General features: G+C 40.5%; 1 protein-coding gene across 2 annotated transcripts in view; it reads left to right on the top strand.

Moving 5' to 3' along the window:
* The first annotated feature begins 4,788 nt into the window (after positions 1–4,788).
* The window catches only part of LOC139480125 (patched domain-containing protein 3-like), a 35,634-nt gene continuing 15,684 nt past the window's right edge, over positions 4,789–24,738 (top strand). Inside the window, exons 1-12 of one of the 2 annotated variants that reach the window (XM_071263154.1) lie at positions 4,789–5,222; positions 13,783–14,029; positions 14,418–14,491; positions 15,068–15,184; positions 15,444–15,567; positions 15,973–16,070; positions 16,625–16,745; positions 17,033–17,156; positions 19,873–20,045; positions 20,698–20,946; positions 22,253–22,430; positions 23,180–23,302. In XM_071263154.1, the coding sequence (XP_071119255.1) occupies positions 5,110–5,222; positions 13,783–14,029; positions 14,418–14,491; positions 15,068–15,184; positions 15,444–15,567; positions 15,973–16,070; positions 16,625–16,745; positions 17,033–17,156; positions 19,873–20,045; positions 20,698–20,946; positions 22,253–22,430; positions 23,180–23,302 (1,741 nt within the window). In that variant the 5' untranslated portion in view covers positions 4,789–5,109. The remainder of the gene's footprint in view (positions 5,223–13,782; positions 14,030–14,417; positions 14,492–15,067; positions 15,185–15,443; positions 15,568–15,972; positions 16,071–16,624; positions 16,746–17,032; positions 17,157–19,872; positions 20,046–20,697; positions 20,947–22,252; positions 22,431–23,179; positions 23,303–24,738) is intronic. The other variant, XM_071263153.1, reaches the window with a different exon arrangement.

Genomic DNA, 24,738 nt, shown 5'->3' with positions numbered 1-24,738 from the left:
CCCGCGTACTGTTGACAGTGAACACGCAATTTTGTAAAAGTCGGTCACAGGTAGTGATGTCATACGTCAACATCGTTGTACATATTTGGTAATTTCTTTGAGGTGAAGGTCCTTGAATAAGAGTGCACACGGCCGTGTATCATGCTGCTTACAGTTTCAGTCATGATGTAGATCTATATTTTGCATATCTTTTATACATTTTTTCACACAATTAATTTCACTTTGGATATTTGTCAGTGTTCAAAATATCATACGGAAATATAGGCCACAACATGTATCAACGAACCTTTGATAATCTCCTGTTTCTTTCAACATTGTTTACATAACAATTGATAGGTTATAGTGTCGAATACGATATTTCTTTCCTTTGGACAAGTGTTACAAGATGAAGTGTAAATGTAACTGCAGCATGTACGTATTTCTTGGGATGTGTAATAGTAAATATTATAAGTTCATATAACCAATGTCCATGAATAGCCGTTTCATTTTATTTTATAACTAAAACTGAATATATTACTTTAACAAAATGGATACTATTTTTCGATAAAATATATGTACACATTTCTGAAAGAGTTGTATTGGTCTTGGAATTGTTTTTTAAGTCGTTTGATACACAGAAGAGTGATATCTAACGATTCGCCAGGTGCGCGCGTTAGTCACAAACAATTTACGAATTATTCCTCTCATTTTGCATTATATAATCAATGGGTTTATTCTTTTTTCATTATTGTCATCACAGGATATTAAACTGTTTACTTTATTTCTCCAGGAATTGTATAACAATAAAACCCATGCCAGGTACCCCGTTGGTTCAAACGTATACGATTATCCTGATAATTCTATACCAATAGAGCTTTCTTCGCATCTTTTATTGTGTAAGAAATAATAACATAATAATGAACAAATGTATGTCCAATATTGAAAATAATTTTGGTTGTTTTGAAATATTCTTTTGGGTATTTCATTATGTAAATTGATGCCAAACAGGTGCGTGTCTTGTCCAATTAAGATAGACAATAAATTATCTAATTGTTTACATATTCAAGACATCATTTACTTGGTGATAGCAGTCATTTTATGTTGTGTCCAAAAAGCGTCAAATTCCGTTTCACACTTCGAGATTTTCCATACCATGAACGAAAACTAGGGGAGATATATATAAATCAAAATACCAGTGTCGTCTTTCTCCGACGTTATCATAAACATAAAACCAGCCATGACGTCAAAAGGTTTTGGTTTGGTTTGTTGTTTTACGCCGCACTCAGCAATATTCCACCTATATGACGGCGGTCTGTAAATAATCGAGTCTGGACCAGACAATCCAGTGATCTACATCATGAACATCGATCCACGAAATTGGGATCGATGACATGCATCAACCAAGTCAGCGAGTCTGACCACCCGATCCCGTTAGTCGCCTGGCCTTTAACGACAAGCATAGTCGCTTTTTACGGCATGCATGGGTTGCTGAAGACCTATTCTACCCCGGATCTCCACGTCAAAAGGAATGGTTTTTATTTTTTTTGATATTTCATTACATTTGATGATAAGGCTAGTGCTCCATTAATAATGATGCAACATTAGTCAAATTACACTTACACAATCAGGAGAATGTTGGAATCTAAAGACTAAGTTAGAGGTTGGATAAGGCCATCCATTTCTCTATTACCTCCTTTTTATGAAGAACGATTTCATCATTTCTTATGGGTATATTTTATCACTAAACGTATACATAGTCAATATCGATATTTGTGTTGAAATAGTTTGGTTCCTCCTGAACAAAACACCACGAAAATATTTTGTCAAGTGACCTGAGTTACAATAAACTAGTGCTAAGCATAGCGGAGTTATGCCCCATTTTCTTTGTACGTGTGTAACCTCTCTGTCGCCTTTTGACGTCATAGAGAAAAATCAGTTTTCGTCATTTACGGCATGTTATTTTTGGCATTGAATGTATGTCGTTGTACATACGCATATAACTCCATTTAATATGTAGTTATGTCGTTCAGATATTAGGCAGTATTTTGTTCGCTCAAAGTTTCCGTAGATCTTCTGAATAAAAGAAATCGTGGCACAGTACTTTTATAGGTGTACGATAAAGAGCGGAGAAATTTACTGTTTTTCAACGCAGAATAAATTCTCGGGCAATACTTAGAATTCTCTTTTTTAAAACCGGTTTAATATGTGCAGTTAAATTTACACCATCAAATAGGCAATTTAATATTCTCCACCTCTGCGTAAAATTATAGCCAGAGGTAGATCCAGTGCCGCGTGAGCGCAATTCTCGCACAACCTTCACTCTTCCGATCTTAGGAAAATGTGCGTCAGAAAAAAAACTCGGCATCCAGTGGGTTATTTACCTTCCAACAAAACAAACAACTAAGGATCAATAACATTTACAGTATTTATCAAGACACCAGTTATCATTCCGAAACAAAGGCAACTAACCCTAGAATCATTTGAATGTTTTAGAAAATAGGTTTCCGGCGCGAAGTTTCCGCCATTTTGGATGCCCATTTCATCACATATGGTTCCCACTCAGCTGCGATACACAGATCCCTGAATTCATCATACATCTTAGCGTCTGATGACTCGGATTTGACAAATGGTTCGGGTGCCACAAATACATATGGTCCAGGCGAACGGTGAGCTCTCAGAACAAAATTCAGATTTTACACTGTGTAGCATTACATATTGTTCTGGGTGCTCCGTCTATTCGTTGTATACGTATGCGTTGTCTCACATTATTATGATGATTAACAGGAATATTTTCGTAGACTGAAATTGGTAATTCACGGTACCGGTAGATACGTTACAATGATATTGTAAATTCAATATCCGGTAACAATGTCTTTTTCTCTCTCGGTTACAACGGAAAACACGAAAATACACGAAAAACATTGAAGCCAGGCAGATACACAGCAGCAACAAATTATTATTAAAATATCATGTCTTTATTAAAATGGCAAACAAATCAAATTTACAGTAATATGTTTTTCCTGATATAAAATGTTCAATCAACACTTGTATATGTTTAAAAATTACCAAATTGCTTTCAATTATTTTCAATTTTACAACTTACGCCATGTTTTTAACTACTATGTGATTAATTCCCTCACATACTGAATTTGGTAACACTGTCTTTCTACAGTGCCTCACCCCTGTGGTAAGATTCCGCTTCATTACCCATAGTGACTTCACAACATTCAGGAGGCTGATCATGAAGTTCATCTTCCCGAGGCAAAGGCGCTAACTGACTATAAAAGGCAGTTAACTCCCTTGCCTCGGGGAAATGAGGGAGTTCGGCAAACAAGAAAGTCGAGACCGACACGATAGACATCAAGGACCCATTGTTATTAAAAATAAATCGCTCAGTAAGAAATTATCAGTTATGTTTTCACAGGAATGTTGAAATATAATTTGTATAAAAAGATGATGTTTGTAAGTAAGAGAATTTATTGATGTCAACTTCTTTATTATGAGGAGTGGCGGTCGGGTAGCCTAGTGGTTGAAGCGTTTGCTCGTCACGCCGAAGACCCGGGTTCGATTCCCGACATGGGTACAATGTGTGAAGCCCATTTCTGGTGTCCCCCGTCGTTATATTGCTGGAATATTGCTAAAAGCGTCGTAAAACCATACTCACTCACTCACTTATTACGAGCAACACAACGTTTCGGAGTATATGCTTTCTCGTTCATCAGCCAACAGATAATTGGCGCTGACAGGTGACAGGTTTGCCCATTGTCCAACGCCAATTACCAGTCAGTGATAATTAAGTCCTGGCTTCCAGTTGTCCATAACTTTCAGCGCTAATTACTGTAAAGTATTGGCGTCCAGTCTCTATTGCTAATCACCTATCAGCGCTAATTATCTGTTAGCTTCCCTTGTTAACTTTCCACATTTTGTCATCTTATTACTTTTGTTGTTCTTACATGTACATATATATGCTCTCTGCCTCATAGCATTCTTTAACCTGATGAAGGAGTAAGTATATATACTCCGAAACGTTGTGTTCCTCATAGTAAAGAAATTTGCATCCTTAAATTCTCTTCCTCATGTGCATCACTTCTAAATGCCTTTCAAAGATTTTCTTTAACCTGATGAAGGAGTAAGCATATACTCTGAAACGTTGTGTTTCTCATAATAAAGAAATTTTCAATCCATAAATTCTCTTCCTTATGTGTTGTACATGTGGTATGTGGTTATGTTCTAAATGCATTTCAAAGTCTTCATGATGTTTGTAGTTGATTGTCAAATAACAAGTGCTCCTCATCTCGCGATCGGACAACGTTGATACAATGTATTAGTACAGTAGTCTTCGCGTTCCAGTTTCTGACCCTTCTAGTTCATGGCGTTCGATACTTACATAAAGAAAACAAATCGATACCATCACGACAAACGCCAAGAACCAATTGTTGATGTAAACGTAAATCGTGAACGCTGAAATGTCTATATCAATAAAATTATATCAAGCCAAATATTGACAGAGTCTAGTTCATGCTCACACATTTAATTTGGCTTCATAATTACTTTATGTAATGTGCGGACCCCACTTTAGCTTCATGCATGAATGAACATTTGGAAACTGTTGCATAAGCTGAGCGGATTGTCCAAAAACTAGTCAACTTATCCGTGCAGCTTGCAAATTTGTAATCCTGGCAAGTCGCCATTGTTGTATAACCATAGCTCGCCCGCTAAGCCATTGATTGCTTAGGCAATAAACGCCCCTAATAAAAACACATGTACGTACATCGACAGCACACGTGAATGAGAGTGCAGATGTTCTTGTTGCCACGTGACTCATCACGTGACTAGGCAGAGATCGGTCACAGCCGAAAGCCTCGATACAATCAATCGATCGGTCTTCAATACTTGGTGGATCTCGTTCACATTGTTTAGCTATTGGATCCAGGCCAGACGTGGGTGAACCAGGCGGTGTTTAAGGAAACATTGAGATGGCAGTGACTCGACGACTTTAACTGTGAGATCATTTTACCTGTAATGACATACGTCCTGGTGTAACATTGTCTGCAGGTGTGCTAAAGCGTCCAGGTGTGTCGACGAGGTCGGAGCGGCGTTTATGGTGGGAGTGTGTCGTCTTTCTTCAAAATGAATTCAGGGAGCAAGGAACAGTTATCGAGGAGTAAAACTCCCAAGAAACATGGGATTCTGAAGAGGATCAGCAACGCCATCATCGCGACCCTAGAGAAGGGCTTTTACAAGTAAGTGACGGACCATTGCATACACTATTTACCATCGAGTCAGTACGCCATTGACAGCTGTGTGGTGCTATTGTAAACTGTGTTATTGACAAAACGTATATTTATACATCTGCCTCAATATTTACAGTTCTCTTTTGAGAACCAGGTTCTGTGTCATGTTGTTAATGTTATTTTCACAAATTTTAAAATCATACAGCGGAAACCAATCAATTCGCTCTTTTTGTCATCAAAAGGGTTCTCTTATTCTAGCAAACACATAAACTCCTCTATTGACTTATTCGTGATGTAAATGTGGGTTATACCTACTGAATAAAACGCTAATAAGCTGTCATTGATAACAGAAGCAGTAACCAGTGCTATATAACCAATCGATGTCCTCGTTATAATGCTATTGTAACTAGAGTTAACCGCTTACAATACAACACGTTATAACGATGCATAACGGTATATTAAAAACATGGATTTACCAGTAAACTTTAAGATATCCATTTTGCCACAGTTGTACTTATATAACTCGATCTGCCTGTCCGACATCAGGTTTTTGTGTCTCCCTGGTTGAGAGCACATGTGTAGCATTTTAAACGGATAGGCTCACGAAGTCGGGTATACAACTGGCTAGGACAGCCCTCCTCAGGAAATAATTAACAGTCGAGCGCATTCATTGATGGCATTCAACCCTATCTGTAATGCCCCGTATCTAGGTCATATCACAAAGCAACATGCCCATATCATGGCTGACATACACTCTTTGGAATTTGAAGTTTTATGACAATTTTCGACAGTTTGTGTATGTTAAAGTTTGTGAACTGTAAATACACCGTGTAGCAAGTGTGTTGTTATAAAATATCTTCGTTAAAAGCATTTCCACACTGAATCCCCGAGTATTTATATTGAACACTGAATGAGTTATTTCCTTTCAATTCTTCTGAATCAGCGCCCATCTTCAGTCGTACGTAGGTGAACACCCTTGGCTTTGAAAACAGAGTGTTTGATATAGACAGTTGTGCAGGTGCATATACTGGCCTTGTCACAAAAGCTAAATGCGTGTTATATGTGAATGCAGGGCAACAAAACAAACCAAACCAAACCAACAAAACAAAAACAACAACAACAAAAAAACAAATACAAATTTGTTAATAATAAATGACGAGGATAATTTGTCCTCAAGGCAATGTCTTACCCAAAATGAAACAACGTATTCGCTAAACACACACAACGCGATGTCGACGCTACTTCGATGCTTATTCGACACTCTCACCGTAGACATGCGAACAAAGCGCTGAGATCGATCGTTTCGGGCAAGTAGGTCCTGGTAGACAAGCATATAATGTGGTGTGAGAAATAAGTCAGTTCTTCAGCTCATTGTTCGGTTTGATCAAACATATATCCTGTCCCTGGTACCCACCCTCAATACCGCCCCCATTACCCCCACACAATCATACACAGACACATGATTTATTAAATCAGCACTTTGTTTATCGGGTCACTTCACCAGAATCGACACGATTAACGAGATTTCTTAATGCATGAACGGAAAAAGGCCAGCTATAGTGTTATGAAACATAACAGTTATTAACACACAATCGCATGACTCATACGTTCTTTATACCAGTGACGTCACAAATGAGGCCATCACAAAACTCAATAAGACAACAGTCATGACCCTCCATGAGATATGTTTGTAAAATAAAACCACATACGTCAGATGACGGGCGCATTACAGAGATGTGAGATAGGTACTTTTGAAAAACATCATATTGAATTAAATATAAATATTGACAGTGATATAGTTCTTTGATTCTGTGACGATGCAACATACATCTTGTACACTCCAGCCTTTGTTGTGTCACTGGGTGAAGCCATCACCCTATTATTCTTCTGTTTGGGCATACGACCAGGCAGAGGTAAAGCATGCACGTCACTGTAGTCAGTGGTGAAGTCCACCGCCCTCTTCTCATCATTGGGAGAAACAGCATGTTCGGGAGTCCTTTTGGTTATCCCATGACATTGTTATATTTTTATTTTTTTTTATTGAAGAAGTTATATCTGCATGTCTGTGTTTTTTGTGTCGACATTGCTGCCAGCTACTAACTCTAAAAGGTCACATGCAAAGTTGCCCGTTTTAAAAATGTTTTTTTTTTCATTTTCCCGTGACGGCCAGTTACACAATGATGCAATAAATTACACAGCGTTCGCTGAGGCTATGCATATAAGTGCTTTGCAAATAAAACCACCACACAAACAGAATGTGGTGACTGAACGTTCGGGTTTCAAGCGGAAAAGGAAAATAGATCATCGAAGTAAAGGATGTAGGTCTGTAAAGATTCACTTTTAATTAACCGGTAGGATTAATTATCTTATTCATCCAAGTACACTTAGAGACCTATTGATGACAACGAACGACCAGATTATATTTTGGCTATATTTATTACGAAAACATTTCGGTGATATTATTAATCAACAAAGACAAACTAAATAAGCTGAATACGAATATCTATATGGATTTACATGTGTGTATTATTTTCGTAAAACACCCATTTCTGATAAAAGGATATTTTTGGATCTGGATTCCCTATAGTTGAACTACAAGTTTTGTTTGTTTGTTTGTTTGTTCTTTAACGCCTAACTCTAATAATGACGATGGTATGTAAATAATCGAGCCTAGACCAGATAATCCCCTCATTGATATCAGATGAGCATCGATCCACGCAATTGCATCAACCAAGTCAGCGAGTCTGACCACCCGAGCCCGTTAGTCGCCTCTTAGGCAATGAACGACGTGTGTACAAACTGTATCACTTACTGAAGACCAGGGTTCACAGTGATATAAACAAGCCTCTAGGCTCTTTAGGTCTATCAATGATGTTTACAGCAGATTGGTTTGCTTGACTGGCCTTGGGATCACACCTTGGTTTATCTCTTGTCCAGTAGATGACTGCCCATGTTCTTATTGACCTGACTGAACCAATATAGATCAATATCTCTAGATCAGTTATTGTATGAATTACACATTGATTGTCCATGAGGTCGTGACAGGGCACACATTCGTCAAGCCACCGCGTATTGTGAATAACAGCTTCACAACTATTTCAATAACTATAAGAAATCTCTACAAACAGCAGAGTCGATTGTACGATTCCGACTATATTATGATCATGTGTTTATGAATCACTATCGCATATTGATGATACCAGGGGTTCGCGAAAAGGTGAAAACCCGTCACAAACACATGCAACTGTTCCCCTAAATACCTTTGACAGTGTCGTTTTGTTAACAATTTTGTGTACCAACGACAGTCCTAACGTGATGTTATTTTTGAAAGGCGAATATTTGAAACATGTCTGAAATACAGAAAACTTTCATTTGATAAGGATTTGTTTTAGAGACGGTAAACATTCTGCCACTGCTTCAAAACAGTTCATTTTTGGATAAATCCTTATTTCTTTTCAGGGAAGAAAATGGGAATATCTAATCAGTCCCTAAGAATACACCGATCCCAGTCTAAGTGTACATGTACCTATAAGTTGTTGGCTAGGGACCAAATTTAGAGACGTTTAGTGAGAGGTCAATGGAAACCTATATGTAGGGTCCAGTATGCTTAATCTAATTTCTACACATTGTTCCTAATCTCTGCAAAATAATATTATATATTAATGATTATATTTAATATGCTTGTGTGTAATACTCTATGATGTGGGTTTTCATGTATGTCGATGGGTGTTTCACATCGAGGTCAATAACCCCCTGAACAAGATCTGATTCACTCTGCGATTCAGGGGTACACATGACCCTACACGCTTATGGAATTATGAAACACTCCCTAAATCCTAATTTAATCCCATTGATTGACCCTTGCGTATCAAAGGTAGTATTTGTAACGTATTTTACGATTAACCTGTTATGGATCCAATCAGTTGTTGTCTTAAAGTAGCAGCGAACGTATATTGTTATGTATATTTCTGTTATGTAGTGTTTGTTTGTTTGTTGTTTAACGCCGCACTCAGAAATATATATGACGGAGGTCTGTTAATAATCGAGTCTTCTAACAAAACATCAATTGGCCTTGTACATACGTAATGTGTTTTTGTTATGAAGTGAATTGTTGCCTTGACTTTGTATCTTATAAAATATGTTATGTAACTCCGTTGTATATGGGCCTGTGGCCTTTCATACAATAAAGAATTGAATTGAATTGAATTGTATTGACCAGATAATCCAGTGATTGATATCATAATCATCGATCCACGCAATTGGGATACGATGACATGCATCAACCAAGTCAGCGAGCCTGACCACCCGATCCCGTTAGTCTCCTCTTACGACAAGCATAGTCGCCTTTTACGGCAAGCATGGGTTGCTGAAGACCCCGGATAACTGGTGTTTATATATTTCTTATGGGAAAGGTGCAGTAAACCATGTGACCCAAGCATCTTTACTTGAAATTGTCGAATCACTTGATCGGCAATAGAATATATTCATTTAGAATTCAACGAATGAGGGGTTTAATTTATGAACAGCAGAGGAACAAAATTAATATAAAATGAAAAGAACACACACAAATACTTCGTACTTTCCACAAAAACATAAACAAAAAATAATAATTTGCGAAAAACTTAAAATCTCTAAAACAAATGCCATAGCAGAAATAAGTATAATTCCAAACAAATGCCTAATCTATTTATAAGCTATTAATTGGTGTCCGATACAATTCCCTATGCTCATCACTTTATTATGCAAATGGTTTTCGTCAGTTTTATTTTATTATACAACCCAATACTGTCACATGTTGGCTTGCTCGGTTCTCGAACTTCCTTGTCAGGGCGGCCGTTTTAGAGCTGATAAGAAATGTTGATACTCGTAATTCAAGGCGATTGTCACGTGTGAAAGGCGGGTCATGAATACGGGTGATAACCGAAGTCTTTATTACCCCCGGTGAATAAATGCAAACACGCGTGTAGTTTTATGGAATGTTCTGTACCGAGAGTTGGAGATCAGGTTGCCATTGTACAAAACGTCCCTACTGCTACGACTGTCGTACGTCTATGTTAAGGTATGGGAGTTACGATCACCTTGGCGCAAAGATCGCTCAGTACAACGACACCCAGGAGTGTGCGGGTGGTTGGACTACTGTTGGACGATCTGGTATAAAGGGTACAGGGACCACCCGGTGATGAGACGTATACAGCTGACAGTAGAACATGGTACATGTTCATTTGTGATAAATATACATTTTCACCAACATTCCTGAACGTACAAACCCACCAACGTTTGAAAAGAGCATATAGCAAATACACGTTAGGTGTGTGAGTAGTGTTTAACGCTGCTTTGAACAGTATTGCAGTTATATCACGGCGTGTCAGCTTGATGTGGGAAAAAAGCCCCAAGTGATGCAGGTCTCAGATGTTTACCACTTTGGTGAAACCCACGGGCACGGGTATGGTGCTGGCAAACCTAGAAACATAATCTGGGCGAACCGGGATTCGAACCCATGATAAAAGGTTTACCACGTGCCCAAGCGACGTAAACACGACAGGTCTACTGTGTGCCAAATGGTCACTTTTGGGAAAAGTAACGACGGCATATGCGTTTATTTAACTGAGGCCCGCCCGGAGAGCGGAAGGTCGGCGGTTCGATCCCCGGCCGCGTCATACCAAAATATGATGGTTCTTGTTGTTACCCTCTCTGGCCCTCGCAGGAATGGGATAAAACAAGGACTGGTTGGCTCGGAGTCGGTATACTGTGTCTGTGTGGGATATTCATGTTGAAACTGCAACATGGTATATCAGTGGTCTAGCATAGTAAAATCGGCATTAGTCCAGTCACACACACACACACACACACACACACACACACACACACACACACTGAAAGGAGAGTTCGTTATACGATTCTATATTGATCGGTGCATCTACAGTATTCATAGTGTTAACAAAGGTAGCCATGACAGCGAGGGAGGACGAGGTGTGTGGGGTGGGAGGTAATACTAATGACAGTTCCAACCAGAGGTCACCATATATTGTGACGTATCTGAATGGAGCTATTCTAACGGCACCTTATCACAAACAAGGAGTAGCGTAATTATCAGACTCGTTTCCATGGCAACATTGTATTGCACATCCTGCTGTCAAAACACATCCTGTAATTTTAGTAAGCTACACGTAAGCAGAAATGAAACAAAGCATGTGTCATATTCAGATAAGCCGAAAATATCCTTGCACTTTGCTTTGAAGAACTGAAACCCCCAGGCACAGATTCAAGAGTTTCAATTACAGTCACATCTGGCCATAACGACCTCAAAGGTCCATTCTATTTATCAGAACTTGGCTTTATGAATTGGGTTTGTGTTAGCTGATATTTCGACATAGCCAATGTCATTATATCATGATCGAAAGACTTACAATTAATCCTGTAACCCGGCGACACCGTCAAGATATTCTTGGCTCCAAAATTCCCAAATGAAAGGGATTTTTAATGGGTACCATTTGAAACTCGGTACAGAGAGAAGGTCGAGAGAAGTGAGTGAGTGAGTTGGGTTTAACGCCGCTTTTAACAGTATTCCAGTTTTATCGCAGCGTTTCAGCTTAATGTTGGAGGAAAGCCCGAAGTGATGCAGGTCTCAGGCGTTTACCACTTCGGTGAAACCCACGAGCATGGGTATGGTGCTGACAAACCTAGAAACATAATTGCGGCGAACCGGGATTCGAACCCACAATCATAGGTTTCTGGCGTGCCCAAAGGACGCAACTCTGCACAGCGAATCGCGGCGACTGGGCCACCCGTGCCCCCAGGTCGAGAGACGGCGTTAACGTTTCACATTTACTTCAACTGGGTTGATGTCACCGATAGTAGACTACTAACCCCGGGCGTCATCATAAGCTCAGTGGCAGTTATCAATAATGCTGAGTCAAGAAATGTTTAGGCCGAGACATTAAAACTGTGCCCCCATCCCCCCCCCCCCCCCCCCCCCCCCCCCCCCTCCATCCCCAATGAGTTGCCAAACGAACCTTTTCTTTAACGTTTCTCATTACCTGTAAGCGTCAGAATCACCGCATTTGTACACAGCAGACGTAATTCAAATTGACATGTTTTTAGTTTAACATAGTCAGTAAATGCGCTGTCATGTCACTTGATTTCTGGTCCATCACTTGATTATCTGGTCAAGACTCGATTTGCAGGTCGCCGTCGTATGGCAGGAGCACACGTGTGCGGCGTCTGGCACCTTTTTGTGCAAACTGTGAGCAGCAGGTGCTAGCAGTAGGGCAGGACTTGCTTATCCTTTTCGCGAACACCTGGTGTTATCACTGATTTTCACTGACCCATTCATATAATTTCCCCGCTGTACTCTACACTATACGGCGGATAGACTGTTGAGATTTCATATTCGATTTCTTTGAATCATCTGAAGGGACGAGTCTGTCTAAGGATGTCTCATCAAAATAGGACTCCAATTTATTCATTGCATTAAAACACATTTAGCTGTTGCTTTTTTATTCATCATTAAAATTCAAATGTTTAAGAACATTTTCTGAAAACATATTCCCGCCCTTAATTTTCATTAGTCAATTTGGCATTCTACGCTACTCAGTCTTACGGAATACAGGGGGTACGGGTGGCCCAGTCGTCTAAGGCGCCGCGAATCGCTGTGCACGCCAAAAACCTATGATTGTGGGTTCTAATCCCGGTTCGCTGCGATTATGTTTCTAGGTTTGTCAGCACCATACCCATGCTCATGGGTTTCACCGAAGTGGTAAACGTCTGAAACCTGCATCACTTCGGGCTTTCCTCCTACATCAAGCTGACACGCCGTGATATGATTGGAATACTGTTAAAAGCGGCGTTAAACCCAACTCACTCACTCACTCACTTAACCAAACCAGCCTCAATGTTGGGATGGCGATATCAACAAGATGGCGGCCAGTCCCATTGAGTAGGATAGAGTTTGCGAATGTTGACGTTGTTGAAGAAACCTACCTACTTTTTAAAAATTAAAGAATAATAGTAGACGCATTATTTTTATTCGACCGACCATGTATTCTGAGTGGAACGCCATACCGGTTTATGCTTATGGCATAAGGGGGCGACGCGTGACGATCCGGGGTAGAATAGGGCTTCAGCAACCCATTCTTGCCGTAAAAGGTGACTATGCTTGTTGTAAAAGGTGAGTAAGGGTGGCAAGGGTCGCTTTTCTTGGTTGATGCATGTCATCTATCCCAACTGCATAGACCGAAAGGCATGATATCAATCACTGGATTGACTGGTCCAGACTCGATTATTTACACACCGCCGTCATATAGCTGGAATATTGCTGAGTGCGGCGTTAAACAACAAACCAACCAAAGCATAAGGGGGCAGTAAAGTAACGGTAAAGCTCGTAACGCCGAAGACCCGGGTTCGATTCTCCACCTGGGTACTATGTGCGAAGCCATTTCCGGGGTAGAACCATACTCACTCACTCACTCACTCACTTATGACCTAACAAAAAACCATTCCAACTATCCCTGCCATTTGATCCTGATTTCAGATATATATTTTATATTTTATCTGATATCTTATATTTCAGACTTGGTTTGAATATAGGAAAGCGGCCATGGATTGTGATGTTGTGCTGTACCATAGCGTGTGGTCTAGTAGGCATCGGGTTTCTCCGCTTCAAGGAAACAACCGACCCAGACAAGCTCTGGATACCTATTGGTGCCGATATCATTAATCAGCGGAAATGGGCGACCGCACAGTTTCCATCTACCCTTCGCGTTGCCACCATCATCGTTACGGGTTCCAACCTCCTCACAAAAACATCTTTACAAGCAGTAGGTTGTTTTTAAGCCAGTCCGATAAACTTGGTATCACAATCGCATAGATATGAAAGGTTACTTGCAGGAACTACATCGATGCGATGTCTGCATGTTAAAAAAACTATTGACAAACAGTCCCGAGAAGTTTAGATAAAGCTTTCCCAATGTGTAATTGATGCAAGTCATTTGATACTTTTTAAAATTCTATATATCGATCTCTACCTTCATCACTTGATCACTTGATATGTTTGCTATATTTCATCGAAATTGACGTTGATGAAGGATTCTAGATAGAAAACAAAGTCGGAGCGGTGTGTTCGATTGGGCCGCTCTTATTTTCCAAAACCCGACCGGTCTACCTCGACAGTGATAATGGTTATCACGTTTCCCTGTGTTCCTGCAGGTGTATTCGATGTATGAAGCTGCACTGAACGCAACCTCCGCTAATGGATTCAAATTGGCTGATGTATGCCTCAAGTAAGTTGCTGTGTTCGTGAAACTGTCATTCTTAGACACGGTACATTCAGCCCAAATATATAATGTTGTTATGAATATAAAGGTATGACATGAGCTGTCGATATGTATAATTTTAGAACATAGTATTAATAATTTAATCAAGGGCCTATTTTGGACTCATCATTATACTCAAAGCATGGGTACGGCTAAAATGTGTCAAAGAGGATGGTTTTTAAAGGGTAACTGGAATTTGGGAATATTTGAACATGAGCACGTCTTTGACCAAAGAAGAATGTCTGTCCTGTTATTCGATTGGTCTCTTTACGTACAGGAGAACTAGGACTAGGTTCTACATTTTAACGCTGCGATAACCGTAAGCCTATGTTAATGTATGGGAGTTAGGATCACCTTAGCGCTAAGATCGATTTGTGGAACGGGGCCCCGTTTTTAATAGTAACACCTGTGAGCTTCAGCAATGGGTACAAACGTCAACGGACATATTCACTTTTGAAATTCTTGCAATATAAAACTGACGTGACTAGTACTAAGTTACTGTTCAAAACAAACCTCAACTCACTCACTCCATTTTCAATGCAGGATCGGGCCGAACTGTCGAGTGTCCAGTCTCTTGGACCTTTGGTCCTTCGACAAAGCGACGATTGATGGTCTGTCTCAGCAGGACATCTTGGACGCGGTCAACACGATCAAAGTCAGGTAATATGAAAGAAATGAATGAATCAATCAATAAATAAACTTATCACATGCCAAGTAAAATACATGCTCATTATTTCGTTACAGTCATTGCGTCTACGTGTCTGAGTTTGTGATTTTTTCAAAGGTATCTGCAATTAATCTGCTAAATACACCCATTGAATTATGAAAAAAGGAATACATTATTTTCGGTAGATACAAAACATTTAACAATTTTGTCTCACACTTTAAAGTCGCAACGTTTGCCGCCATTTATCTTCAGCCCTGTTTTCGGCAACTCCCTTGACGTGACGACCCTTCTAGGCGTGCGCACTGAAAACGGAAGTGGGTACATCACTGGTGCTCAAGCGTTGACATCTACTTGGTTTTTGCTTGGTGATGACAATGTAAGTAGTTCGGGTATAACGATTTATTTTCAATGCATACTTGTCCATAGCCCGATAGTAGTACATATACCAATGACAATGACAAAATTCGTTGAAACAATGTACAATACTCAAAAGAAGTAACGGACCACCCTAATTTTTCACATTTCTATAGTTACCTTATCACTAGCAACATAGTTAGGGTAGGAAGAACTCTGAATATACTACTAATAAGAAGTAACGAACAACCCGATTCTTGCACATTACTATTGTTAATCTGTCATGATATTAAAGATTATGGAGGTCCTTATTTTGAGAAGTATGTTTAAAGTGTCAGCCATCCTTCTTACTTTTCTTTGATAGGTAATTTATAAAAAAACTAAGTGGATTGTTTAGTAATTCCAACACGTTACCACGTTTTTACAGATAAAGGAAAACACTATGGATTGGGAACTTCAACTTATAGAAATAGGAAAGAACGGCCACGCGGGGTTGTCGGAGTCGTTTGTCTTCACAGCACGAAGGTACGTTGACCTGGCCTCCTCACCTCTATGTACAGCGGTATGTGTGCACTGATCCGGGAGACGGGGATTCCAATTCCATTTCGCCCCGAATATAATCCTTACTGGGTTGCCGTGTTCTTGCTCTTTGGTTTTCTTGAACATTGAGCTGACACGCTGTGATATAACTGAAACACAATTCAAAACGGCGTTACACCCAACTCACTCACTCTCTCTGCCACCAGTAAAGTAGTAAATGCATGTTGAGGAATAAAGGGTGTTAATTGGGCAAACCATTCATGTCGATCACCCTTTATGCCGAGATGGTACGACAGAAGGAAATGAGATAGTTAGAGAAGACTCAGGAACCCGAAGTCTCATGATTTGCAGAATGAATGTTTCTTGAGAAGCATCCGCTGCAGCTATTTAGTACTCTGACTTGGAAGGTTGAATCTCACCCGAATGGATAGGGAATCTCACCCGAATGAATAGGGAATCTCACCCAAAGAATAGGGAATCTAACCAGAATGACTGCGCCTCTGGAGGAGGAGTTTTGTTACACATTTGTTGTCTAATAGTTTCAGTGACGAAGGAGGCAGCGCTATCCAGGGGGATGCCACGCTGCTCTCTGCTGGATACATCATCCTCATCATCTTTGTCATCGCCGTCCTCGGCAGATTCAACTTGGTGGAACAGCGGGTACGACGGAAATCATTCATCCTCCCAAAAATAACAAACCGTCAAACTTAAACTCGAAATACTAGTATATGAGAAGGTGTGAGTTTGTCGGCCCAACTCACTCATTCATATAGCTACACACATTATATACACATGTACTCTGGGCTGGAGGCCTTTATTACAGAATAAAAGAGTCTTGAAGTCTTGACACTACCTAAATGAAAGGCATAACAGTTTCTCAATATGAACATAACTGTTGCATACTGACATTATGAAGTGTGTATTACCGTGTGTTTCCGTGTTATCAGATCGGTCTGGCGCTCGCGGGGATACTATGTGTGGGACTCTCCATTCTAGTGTCCTTTGGAATGGCGTCCATGGTTGGAGCAGAGTACGGTCCTCTTCACTCCATCTTGCCCTTCCTGTTGCTGGGTAGGTACATCGTTGATAAAAAAAAAAAAATAAAAAAAAATAAAATAATAATAATAAAAAAAAAATAATAATAATAATGAAAACAAGGCATTCCACAGTTTTCTGAAACGAACCAAGGATGTGGGACATAATCTCAATGTCGGTGTTGATTTTGTTGATGGTTCTGTACTGCTGGACGGTACAGAAATGAGTGTCAACCAAGCGAAGTGGCATATCAAGTCGGCCCAGACTCAGGTTTTAAAGGAGAGGCTATCTAAACGACCACTGTATCGAGTTTATGTGCAGTCTGTTGAGAAGATCAGCAATCCTGCAGAGTCCTTCGCTTGGATGAAGTCGTCTGGCCTGAAAAATGAAACAGAAGGCTTTCTGTTTGCTGCTCAGAACCATTCACTTACCACTCTGAAACCGTCAGTGTGTGATTTTGCATCCAAATGTGATTATGAAATGTAGATTATGTAATGAATTTAATGTGACTGCCCAACACATTGTCAGTGGATGCCCAGCTTTGGCAGAAACACAGTATCTTAAACGACATGATGGTGTAGCTCGATCATTTTATTACCGTCTTCGCCATGCTTGTGGTTTTGACACAGAGGTCCACCCATGATACCACCCGGAATATGTAGAGTGCGTCATGGAAAATGATAAATACAAAATTCTTTGGAATAGGCCCATTTACAGCCCCAGACGTATCCAGGCCAACAAACCTGATCTTGTCCTTTTTGATAATTCCAATGAAATCATTTATATCATTGAATTTTCTGCCCCCTTTGACACTAATGTGATTGACAAGATTCAGGAAAAACATGGCAAATATGCGAATCTCGCTTTCAAAATGTCACGCTTGCATCCCAAGTACCAAGTTGTTCGACTCCCCATTGTTCTCGGTGCCTTAGGTTTGGTACCTCCCAATCTGTTGACTGACATTGGGAGAGTACCCGGGTTTGCTACCAGGAATATGTTTTGGTGTCCCACGCCGTGATATTGCTGATATATTGCTAAAAGCGGCGTTAAGCCATATTCACTCACTTACGTTGGCTACAATGAATGAATTATGTACATCCCTCTGGATGAAATATTGTTTTCGGCGTCCATTCTATACCTTTGTGCGTACTGGACGTCCATTTCTCCGTCATGTAAAACCCTGCTTATATGTTTGTTCGCTATAGATCACATTAGTCGTCACTGCCAATCATCTTGATTTCGCGAGCGTGTATAATGTATTTATTTGTCATTTAAAATAGATGAATACCAAAATAAAAACATTATATCATTTTTCAGAATTATTAGACTACTCTTTACGTTCAGACAGATGCCCACATGCACAAGTCAATCACAATAATTGAAGTCTAGGTTAACGTGTGAGAGTATTGGCCATGTACGTTATCCTTCATGAGTAAATAGCTTCATGACGAATGCAAAGGTGCTGGAGTGTATTTATCCGACGCTAAGCCTTGAAAGTCCCCGATCCAGAGTATTCCAACGTCACTGTGATTAATGCCATGAGCCCATTCGCGGCCGTAACGTCGTGAGGGAAGTTGTTACCTCATCAGCAACTTCCCACGTTATTTCTCACACACAGTACTGTAGTTTGATCAAATGGTTACACAGGTCTGACGTCATTAGAGTCGGACTCAACACGAAGCCAGAGTTGCAGATGGGTCATGGGTGTTTGTCATAAATAAATGAAAATATATACTCCGAAAATAAGTTAAAGGACACACGACCTTTTCATATGACATGACATATTTACAATAGTCACTTGAACACTTGGAGTGTTCTTGAACTTCTTTTGGGTAGTATAATAAACTGGATATTCGAGGTTATACTATGATCTGATCAATGGTATTGAGAAAACCCGTCTGACCTTTTACATTGACCCCCGACATCGATTGCTCCGTTGGTTGATTGCTGTACCCCGTTGGTTGATTGCTGTTCTCCGTTGGTTGATTGCTGTTCTCCGTTGGTTGATTGCTGTACCCCGTTGGTTGATTGATGTACTCCGTTGGTTGATTGATGTACTCCGTTGGTTGATTGCTGTTCTCCGTTGGTTGATTGATGTACTCCTTTGGTTGATTGATGTACCCCGTTGGTTGATTGATGTACTCCGTTGGTTGATTGCTGTACTCCGTTGGTTGATTGCTGTATTCCGTTGGTTGATTGCTGTACCCTGTAAGTTGATTGATGTACCCTGTTGGTTGATTGTTGTACTCTGTTGGTTGATTGCTGTACCATGTTGGTTGATTGCTGTACTCCGTTGGTTGATTGCCGTGTCCCGTTGGTTGATTGCCTTGCCCCGTTGGTTGATTGCCTTGCCCCGTTGGTTGATTGCCGTGCCCTGTTGGTTGATTGCCGAGTCCCGTTGGTTGATTGCCTTGCCCCGTTGAATGATTGCCGTACCCCGTTGGACGTTGCTCATTAATCACTGGTTTGTCTGATATCCAGACACGATTATTTAAAGTCTGTTGACATGTAGCTGGGATATTGCTACGAGCGGCTTGAAGCAGCAAACAAAACATCAGTCAACATTTGAATTGTATGGGGTAAACTGTTGCCTGGATAGATCTCTGATATTGACCACAACTGCATTTTGAATTGACCAGGCATGTCACAGCCTATTTCATTCCACAATTATACCGATTGGGATAAAAGCTGTCATTGCGTAATGAAACGGTAATGTCAATATCATGTTCACCTGCGTCTTCTCGTCCTACAGGTATTGGTGTTGATGACATGTTTGTAATCATCGGAGCCCTGAACAACCTGACACCAGACGAGCGTGAGATGGAGATCCCGGAGAAGGTTGGGCGAATCCTCAGACACGCTGGGGTCTCGGTCACGGTTACCTCCCTTACCGACATCGTCGCCTTCGCCATTGGGGCATCGACGGTAGGTGGCGCTGTTACTGGGGTTTATTTCCCAACGTACATGTACTTAACTCGGTATGTTTTTACACGTCTATAATCATTGTTTGCCAAAGCTAAAAAGCCTTGGCATTAAAAACATTTAGGCAAGCGTTTTGCTGTACGCATGTAGCTAAACAATGCAGGCAAGTAATATATCCGCAATACTATAATACTTCTAGATCTCGCCTTACCGTATTTCGCCTCAAACAGTAATGTAAAGAAATTCTGCTCTATTTCTTCATGCACAATTACTTCGATGTTTGTGTACATACATGCATAGTTTTATTTATAATCACCGACCGACCTTAACTATCAACCAAGCCCTAAAGTATTTCTAATTTGTATCCACACTAAATTCGATTCAGGTTCCGCATTTAGGAGCTATTTCAACTTTTTGATGTAACCCGTCCTGATGACCGATAATACCGTTTGTAACTTAGCAAGTAAGAAGCTTCCTATCATTGTTTTCATTAAGAAAAATCCGGAATTTAGTTTGGGGGGAATAGAAAATCGAAATGTTTAATAAAAAAACAACCTATTCCACCTACACATGTTATTTTTTTAATAAAGTGACGAGGAACAAAGAATATATTTGTATGTTGCCCTATGTAATGATGAAACATCTCCTCTGTCAGATTCTCCCAGCTCTGCGTTCATTCTGTATATTTGCGGCGTTCGGCATCCTGGGGCTGTACATCATGCAGACAGTCTTCTTCACCGCGTGTCTCGCCGTGGACCTCCAGCGGGTGTCGGGGATGAGGGATGCGTGCTGCTGCTGCTACAAACACAAGAACTGGCAGCCCAATAAGTGCAGCCAGACAGAGCTCATTCCGCTGTTCTTCAAGAAGGTTCAGGGACCATTCTTGTCCAAGCTGCCCGTTAAGGTACATATCAAATAATAGTCAGTGCGCAACGTTTAACTTCTGTCTTTTCAATAGAAAACGTCTGGAGTTGTAGGTGTTCCTGAGGTTTTCCACTGTTGGTGATTATTGTTATTATTAGAAACAGACGAAGAAATCTTTTTATGTTTTTTTTTGTTTTATATTCGGCTGGAATTCGATGCGAGAATTATGCGAAAGATTTATACGCACGTTACATGTTCTTGGTGCGAAAACCAGTAAATAGGCCGTATCTGTGTTTGAGTTGTTACTGAAGCATTTGAGAAATGCTATTAAGGAGAGCAGAGTTATCTCCCTTACATCAGTATTTGTTTACACGACCAGACAAATTGATATCAACAAACGAACACGTTTTTGTTCTTGGGTTTCGTTGTAGATATTTTGACCTAAGATATTAATACATGATCCATATAAAGTTAAAAACAAATTAATTGTCTTATGTATGTTATTGTATGATTCGGTGGTTGGAAGATAGTATTCGCGTTGTATTCATAAACACGTGCTCACATTGTCGTCCATATCGTCCTTTAAGAAGACTTTGTTTGCTAATGTGCGCGGTAGAATGTTCAGCGGACTTCAATCTCCGACTGGCTACAAATTCTAAAATCTATTTACTAATCTCTTCACTTCCCTCCAAATACATAAATTTGATGTAATCGAAAATAAAGTTTGAATAAGGTTGTGAGAAAGAAAAGAAAAACGCCAAAATCCAGTGCAAATTTAGATGATAGGCTTTTGTAAGAGTACTTTAGTGAAGTGTAGACTGTAGTATCAGTTTATTAGTTTAAGCTCATTGTGAACACACTGTCACTTTGCCTTGAAGTTCATGTGCTGTTCGGTTAGGTGGGGAAGCCTTGTAGTTAAAGTGTTCACGTCAGACGCCGAAGGCGCGGGTTCGATTCCTCATGTGAGAAGTGGTGTCAGCGGCCGTGATGTTGCTGGAATGTTGTTAAATCACTCACCCATGTTCTGTTCATATGTGAAACTTTATCCAATTTCAAAATAACACAAAACTACCAAAAGTTGCCTCCCAATGGCCAGTGTTGGTCAGCATAGGTACGCAGTGATCGAGGCGACTATAGGGATCGGGCGGCGACTCGTAGACTTGGCTGATAGCTAGTCGACTCCGGCCCTGTACACGTAGGACAAGCTGATGATGTATATCTCTATTTTGTCTGGTCTTGTTTATCAACAAGCCGCCGTCATATTACAGGAGAATGATTGAGAGCGAAGTCCAACATCATGCCATAGAATCCCAATGATGTAAGAGTTGTCTCCCTTCTTTTACCAGATCATCGTTTTGATATTGACGTTGGGTATATTCGCTGCCAATGTGTACGGCTTGATCAACTTAAAGCAGGACTTCGACTCAAGCTGGTTCCTTCCTTCAGATGGCTACGCCTTCAAATTCTTTGAGGCTCAAGATAAATACTTCCCAGACGACGGCGCCGATGGCTACATCTACTGTTGTAAGTCTGTTGTGTGTTGAGTGATTATAACACAGGTGAATTTGAGTTAGCTTTGACCCCGAATATTATTTAAATTAAATCACAAGGTGACAGGAAAGCAAATATCGACACAGACTATTGATACTTAACTTGAAGATGGTGATGATAAGCCTAGGAAATAATCACGACGAATCAGCGGATCCTGTAATTCTAAGGGACGTTACTCTTCACGAAATAAGGAATTTCGGTTCTGGACACTAATGGGACAGCAGAGTCCCTCTGTTTAGCACGGATCTTCTCAATGGATATAGAACATAGACTAGTTATTATTAATTTGCGGAAACTATTCGATTCAGTGTGTTTGCCATGGGGTCAAAGGACGTTTTGATTATTGGAAGACATTTAACGGTAAACTGCGATTGATTGTTAGAATATATTTATAAATTAATTTTGAAGATAATAATTCTGATATTTACAGAAATTTGATGCTGTTTTAATTTTTTTTAGTTTAAAACAACTTTGCTGTCAATGTTATGTACCCAGTCGAAATCTGTTATCTCGAAACAGTTCGACTTGTGAAAGTTTTGTGAAATATGTTTTAATCCATTCGCTGTCAATGTCACACACATGTTAAAGCCAGCTGTGTACGAGCTAAGTAAATTTGTGACTAAAGTACAATGTAACATGTAAGAAAATTACTACCAAGGAATAATTACTTACACAATAACCATCAGTCTGTCATGGCGTTACAATTATTAACTTTTTTACAGCCAACTTGAACTACTATGACAACAGGGCTAAGCTGAGCCAGCTGTACGACAGTGTCAGTGCACACCCCTACACGTATAACGGCACAGTGGACAGCTGGTACGAGGCCTACAAAGTTGCAACTGGTAAGTGATTGCTTGTTTACTTGAATGTTCCTTTTGTTACGGGGGGCACGGGTAGCCCAGTCGTCTAAGGCGCCGCGATTCGCTGTGCAGAGTTGCGTCCCTTAGGCACGCAAGAAACCTATGATTGATGGTTCGAATTCTGTTTCGCCCCGATTATGTTTCTAGGTTTGTCAGCACCATACCCGTGCTCGTGGGTTTCACCGAAGTGGTAAACGTCAGAGACCTGCATCACTTCGGGCATGCCTCCCACATTAAGCTGACACACCGTGATATGACTGGAATACTGTTAAAAGCGGCGTTAAACCAAACTCAATCACTCACTCACTCACTCCCGTTGTTACGACAAGGATTCATCACAAGCTTCATCACTGTCAATATTCATTGATGTTGCTTTGTTGATGGTGTAGGAGTACTCGAGTGATTGAGTGAGTTTGGTTTGATGCTCAACTAAGCATGTTTAAGCTTTTTGACGGCGATCTGTGAATACTCGAAGCTGCACCAGACAATCCAGTGATTGATGTTATGAACAACGGTCCAAATCGTAGGGGTACGATGACACACTATCAACCAAGAGGCCCGTGAAGATCCGGGGTGGAATGAGTCTTCAGCAACCCATGCTTGCCGCAAAAGGCGACTATGCTTGTCGTAAGAGGCGACTAACGGGATCGGGTGGTCAGGCTCGCTGACTTTGTTTATGCATGTCATCGTATCCCAATTGCGTGGATCGATGCTCATGATGTCAATCACTGGATTGCTTACAGACCGCCGACATATAGCTGGAATATTGCTGAGTGCTTCGTTAAACAACAAACAAACAAACAAACAAACAAAACAAATCAGCCATGACGACCCGATACATTAGACGCCTCTTACGACCATCACAGGTAGCTGGGAACCACCAGTATCCCCATGGGGGTGTAACACTTGCACTGTAGTTCAGTGTTATTCCAGCCAAGTGACCTTGTGAATGAGTGAATGAGTATGGTTTTACACCGATTTTAGCAATATTCCAGACATATCACGGCGGGGGACACCAGAAATGGGCTTCCAAATTGTATCCATGTCGGGAATCGAACCCGGGCTTCGGCGTGATGAGTGAACGCTTTAACCACTAGGCTACTCGACCGCCCCTCAAATCAATAAGAGGCCCTTAGTCACAATTGGGTTTCTCGTGACGATCTCGAAAACCGAACCCGGATATTTTTTGAGCAGATGCTTTAGCCACTAGTCTGCAACACCTCACCACGCAGCAGCAGTACCAACATCAGTATAATCAGCAGCAACAAACGACGTACTGTTAATAAAGGCCGTCGTGGTAGTAAGAACGGAAGTATTATCTATAGATGAATTAAACCGTGTGTTTGGAAGAATGTGAAAAACATTGAAACAAATAGAAATATTTTCGAAAATTGTTTTTAAGAATACTACCGTCAGCT

This window comes from Haliotis cracherodii, unplaced genomic scaffold (assembly GCF_022045235.1).
Source record: "Haliotis cracherodii isolate W230 unplaced genomic scaffold, xgHalCrac1.p SCAF_4, whole genome shotgun sequence".
Lineage (NCBI taxonomy): Eukaryota > Metazoa > Mollusca > Gastropoda > Lepetellida > Haliotidae > Haliotis > Haliotis cracherodii.
This window is presented reverse-complemented; position numbering and strand designations above follow the sequence as displayed.